A 5,000-nucleotide genomic window follows, 5' to 3' on the forward strand; every position below is an offset into this window, starting at 1 on the left:
CTCGTTTGGGGAGAACGAGCTCTTTGATCAGATGCAGAATCCCGCAGGCTCCGCCCTCCGCCGAGTGCAGGACCGCCTCCAGAGGATGATGGGCGTGGCTTTGCCTCTCTTTCACGCCAGAGGAGTTTTCCAGTACAGCTTCGGTCTGCTGCCCTACAGGAAGCCCATTCACACCGTGGGTACGTGTGAAATATTAATACTTTCATTCATCAAGGATGCATTAAACTGATGAAACGTTTTTATTAATTATTATTTTAGTTTTAGTTATTGTAGTACATCAAGTCATTTTTTTTGTTTTGGCAACTAGCTGAAATATAAAGTTTTTAATATTTTTATTGTATTATTTTTTTGTATTTCAAGTATCAAAAGTAGTTTAAAAATTTTTTTTTTAAATGGTTTTCAGTCCAATAATCTGGAGTGTTGTACCTGTGTGTCTGTAGTGGGGCGTCCCATTCCTGTCGCTCAGAATCCGTGTCCCAGTAAAGACGACATCGACGCTCTTCACACGCTCTACATGGAGGTGAATTACACACTTCATAACCAGTCTTAATGTGCATCGCTTTGTTTCCACACTCGACTCAGTGCTGCTCTGTGTTTTAGGCTCTGATGCAGGTGTTTGAAGAGAATAAAAAGAACTACGGCATCCCAGAGGACAAGCATCTCACCTTCATCTGAACTCTGAGCTGTGTGTGTTTACAGTGACAAACTATCACTACAAGAAAATAATAACACTTAATACTATCTGTCACGGATTCAGGTCACAAGCATCAGGAATGAGGTGTGCGTGTGTGTGTGTGTGTGTAAGTGTGTGTGAGTGTGAGAGAGAGTGTGTGTGTGAGTGAGTGAGTGTGTGTGTGGGTGTGAGGGGGAGACGGTGTGCGTGTGTGTGTGTGTGTGTCAGTGTGAGTGTGCGTGTGCGTGTGTGTGTGTGTGTGTGTGTGTGTGAGTGTAAGTGTGTGTGTGTGTGTGTTGCATATAATATTCTAGAATGACTTGTATTAAGTACCATACATGTTATATACTGGTAGTTAAACATTGAGGTAAAGTGCCTTTATTCATTTATGTAACACACATAAGGTACCTACATATTAAAACGCTTATTAAAATGTTTTTAAGCATCTTTCAAGTAGAACATCTAGTCCCGTCATGACAATTTGGTTATGCAAATCAAATAGCAATGCATTATGGGAGCTGCACGGTCATATCCATAACTTTTCCTTATTTTGTTACTGTACTTGAACACTTTATTGACGAGTTGAAAGATGTGCATTTATAATATTGTAGATCTACATCAGTGGGTTACTTTGGTCTTTAATCAGGAATTGTGAATTGATTTGGAAAAATGAAAACAAATAAATTAGTGCTTTTTCACAATTGTATGTGTTTACTTATGTTTACATATGCAAATAACTACACTGCTTAGTATAAGTATTCTAAATGTGTCCCTGGAGCACAAAAGCAGTGTTAAGTCGCTGGGGTATATTTGTAGTAATAGCCAACAATACATTGTATGGGTCAAAATTATACCTTTTCCCCCTATGCCAAAAATCATTAGGATATTAAGTAAAGATCATGTTCCATGAAGATATTTAGTAAACTTCCTACTGTAAATATATCAAAACTTAATGTTTGATTAGTAATATGCATTGCTAAGAACTTAATTTGAACAGCTTTAAACGTGACGTGACGTGGCCAAGTATGGTGACCCATACTAGGAATTAGTGCGCTGCATTTATCCCATCCTAAGTGCACACACACAGCAGTGAACACACACGCCGTGAACACACACCCGGAGCAGTGGGCAGCCATTTATGCTGCGGCGCCCGGGGAGCAGTTGGGGGTTCGGTGCCTTGCTCAAGGGCACCTCAGTCGTGGTATTGAAGGTGGGAGAGAGCGCTGTACATTCACTCCCCCCACCTACAATCCCTGCCGGTACGAGACTTGAACCCACAACCTTTGGATTATGAGTCTGACTCTCTAACCATTAGGCCACGACTTGGTGGTTTTTCAAATATTGTCCTATCCTAACAAACCATACATCATTGGAAAGCTTATTTATTCAGCTTTCAGATGATGCATAAATCTCACTTATCGACACTTGTGACTGGTTTTGTGCTCCAGGGTCACAAATAATGAAAATGCGCTCATTTGAAATCACAGTCGCTAGGTGGCAGTGTCTAATCTCTTAATTTACACGTAAAGTTTCAGCGCGTCTGTCAAAATTTCAAAACGTACTAAAGCGAAGGATGGGCTCATGAATATTAATCGCGTCAGCCCGTCACTGATTGGTCGCGCGGCGTCATTAATATTCATGACCCCTCGCCTTAGTAGGACGCGGAGGCGTAACTTCCGGGTGATGGAAAGTTGTTTCGGAGGAGGAGAATTAATCTGTAAATCTGAGTTCGTTAGTGTCGCTTTAAAGAAAATCCAGTCCGAGGTACGAGACTCGAACCCACAACCTTTGGATTATGAGTCTGACTCTCTAACCATTAGGCCACGATTTGGTGGTTTTTCAAATATTGTCCTATCCTAACAAACCATACATCATTGGAAAGCTTATTTATTCAGCTTTCAGATGATGCATAAATCTCACTTATCGACACTTGTGACTGGTTTTGTGCTCCAGGGTCACAAATAATGAAAATGCGCTCATTTGAAATCACAGTCGCTAGGTGGCAGTGTCTAATCTCTTAATTTACACGTAAAGTTTCAGCGCGTCTGTCAAAATTTCAAAACGTACTAAAGCGAAGGATGGGCTCATGAATATTAATCGCGTCAGCCCGTCACTGATTGGTCGCGCGGCGTCATTAATATTCATGACCCCTCGCCTTAGTAGGACGCGGAGGCGTAACTTCCGGGTGATGGAAAGTTGTTTCGGAGGAGGAGAATTAATCTGTAAATCTGAGTTCGTTAGTGTCGCTTTAAAGAAAATCCAGTCCGAGACTGCGCAAGAGGAGCGAAGCCGCGGCGTTTCTGCGGATTTGTAGATTATCGGGTGGATCTGATGCGAATTTCTGGAGTATAAACAAACTTCTCGGGTGTGGATGGTCAATGTCAATCAGTCTCCTGGAGTCTAACGGGGTTTTAATGTTTGTTTTTATTTTAACGGAATATTCTCTCTCCTCCAGGGGTTTTAGCAGCACGTGAACTGAGTCTTTAGGGTGTTAAAGTTCACAAAATGTGTGCAACTTGACTCTTTAAAGGGATTGCAGACTCGCTTTAAGGGGCTAATTCACATTTCTGCGGGGGGCTCAGGTTCAATCTGCGCGGGTTTCCCCGATTGTGTTGGTTCTTTGCGATTGAACTGCTCTGATTCCAGTCATCTGGGGTAGTTTGCTGTAAGTAAATGTCGGGTTTCAGTGGTGTTGTGCAATGCTTCTGTATGCGGGGGATTTGCTTAAGGCGATAGAGGAGCGCGTGACGTCACTGATCTGAATCTGTGAAATCAAATCTGACTCCGGTTTTAATTCGAATCAACCCGTGTGTGCCAGAACTGCAATAACCCTAGTTTGATTATATATGCAAGTTTTGGCATCAATATTAAAAACCTGCAATCAAATATGCAACAGAATTTAGAGTTGATTCTAAGTTTTACTTTTGAGCTTTCACACTTAGTTTGAGGTTTAACGCACATTCATTTCTAACTCGAATCAAATATGATGTCAGAGTTAATTAATGAAGCTAATTAGTGTTTTTAGCTTTTTTGCACAAAATTGCTGAACCTTTCCACTTGCTCCAGTTTTAATTTGAAGTTAAATGCACGATCTGGTTTTAATTGGAATCAAATTAGCAATACAAGTTTTGCTCTGTACGCGTTTTTAGCTTTTGCACAAAATTGCTGAGCTTTTTCTCCTGCTATAGTTGTAATTTTAGGTTAAAAGCATGCTCATTTTTCATTCAAATCAAATGTGCAACCAGAACTGTAACATTTAGAGTTTGAGTCTAAGTTTTACTTTTGAGCTTTTACACTTAGTTTGAGATTTAAAGCACCATCATTTCTAACTTGAATCAAATATGATGCCAGAACTGTTAACATTTAAAAATGTTACTCTTAAAGTTGCTTAGTGTTTTTAGCTTTTGCACAAAATTGCTAAACCTTTCCACTTGCTGCATTTTTAATTTGAAGTTAAATGCACGACCATCTTTTTGAATTAAACAACAAACAAAAAAAGTTCTATTCAGGTTTTATTCTAAGTTCCTGACTATTTTGATCTTTTTCCATTTGCTCTAGTTTTAATTTTAAGTTAAATGCATGATCTGGTTTTAATTTGAATCAAATGAGCAATACAAGTTTTGCTCTGTACGTGTTTTTAGATTTTGCACAAGCAAAACTTTTTCTCCTGCTTCAGTTTTAATTTGAGATTAAAAGCATGCTCATTTTTGTGCAGCGGCCAAAACTGTAACATTTACAGTTTAATTCTATTTAAGTTGTTTGAGTTTCTTGCTCTAGATTTAATTGAAGTTAAATGCATGATTCACTTTTAATTTGAACCGAACGAGCAGTCAGGACCGTAACTCCAGGCATTGAGATTGAGTCTGATTCTTTGCAGGTTCTGCTCCTAAAGTTGCTGAGTTTCTCGTCACCATACAGATCACCGTCGACGGAAACAGAACTTCTTGTTTTTGTAGTTACCAAACTTGTCCTGCAGACCTAACATGATGTCATGACACGTTCAGGCCTTGAGCTGCAGCAAGAAACCATGTAAAACGCCCTAATTATGGTGTTTATTTTCTTACCATCTCTCGGATAGGCGGTTTGATCTTGAGAGAACCAGGTCTGCGCGTGCATGGCGATCAGGAGCTTCTGTATTGTGTCCTGAGCTGTGAACGCACATACTGCACGACTGCCAGAGGAAACAGCCATCAGAGCCGAGACTTGCGCAACCACTGGGCAGAGAAACTGCTCTTGTTACTGTACTGGCTGCAGTTACACTCGAAAGAAAGAGGACCGAGCCAAGTGCAATGGAATAAATTTGTTTAACTTTTACCTGCGAGTTTAC

General features: G+C 40.3%; 2 protein-coding genes across 5 annotated transcripts in view; both read left to right on the top strand.

Annotated features, from left to right (window-relative positions):
- mogat3a (monoacylglycerol O-acyltransferase 3a) overlaps positions 1-839 on the top strand; it is an 18,949-nt gene extending 18,110 nt beyond the window's left edge. Inside the window, exons 5-7 of the mRNA XM_016477965.1 lie at positions 1-179; positions 441-520; positions 601-839. The exon at positions 1-179 is cut by the window's left edge and continues 21 nt beyond it. Coding sequence (XP_016333451.1) covers positions 1-179; positions 441-520; positions 601-675 — 334 coding nt within the window. The 3' untranslated portion in view covers positions 676-839. The remainder of the gene's footprint in view (positions 180-440; positions 521-600) is intronic.
- A 1,519-nt stretch (positions 840-2,358) lies between these two features.
- Positions 2,359-5,000, top strand: part of LOC107681652 (TSC22 domain family protein 4-like) — an 18,250-nt gene continuing 15,608 nt past the window's right edge. Inside the window, exons 1-3 of one of the 4 annotated variants that reach the window (XM_016477966.1) lie at positions 2,359-2,437; positions 2,943-3,338; positions 4,551-5,000. The exon at positions 4,551-5,000 is cut by the window's right edge and continues 862 nt beyond it. The gene's annotated coding sequence lies outside the window, so the exon portion shown is untranslated. Of the gene's footprint in view, positions 2,438-2,868; positions 3,339-4,550 lie in introns of those variants that run through there. The other 3 variants (XM_016477968.1, XM_016477969.1, XM_016477970.1) reach the window with 3 other exon arrangements.

The sequence above is a fragment of the Sinocyclocheilus anshuiensis genome, unplaced genomic scaffold, assembly GCF_001515605.1.
Source record: "Sinocyclocheilus anshuiensis isolate Anshui unplaced genomic scaffold, SAMN03320099.WGS_v1.1 scaffold2678, whole genome shotgun sequence".
In the NCBI taxonomy this organism is placed as follows: domain Eukaryota; kingdom Metazoa; phylum Chordata; class Actinopteri; order Cypriniformes; family Cyprinidae; genus Sinocyclocheilus; species Sinocyclocheilus anshuiensis.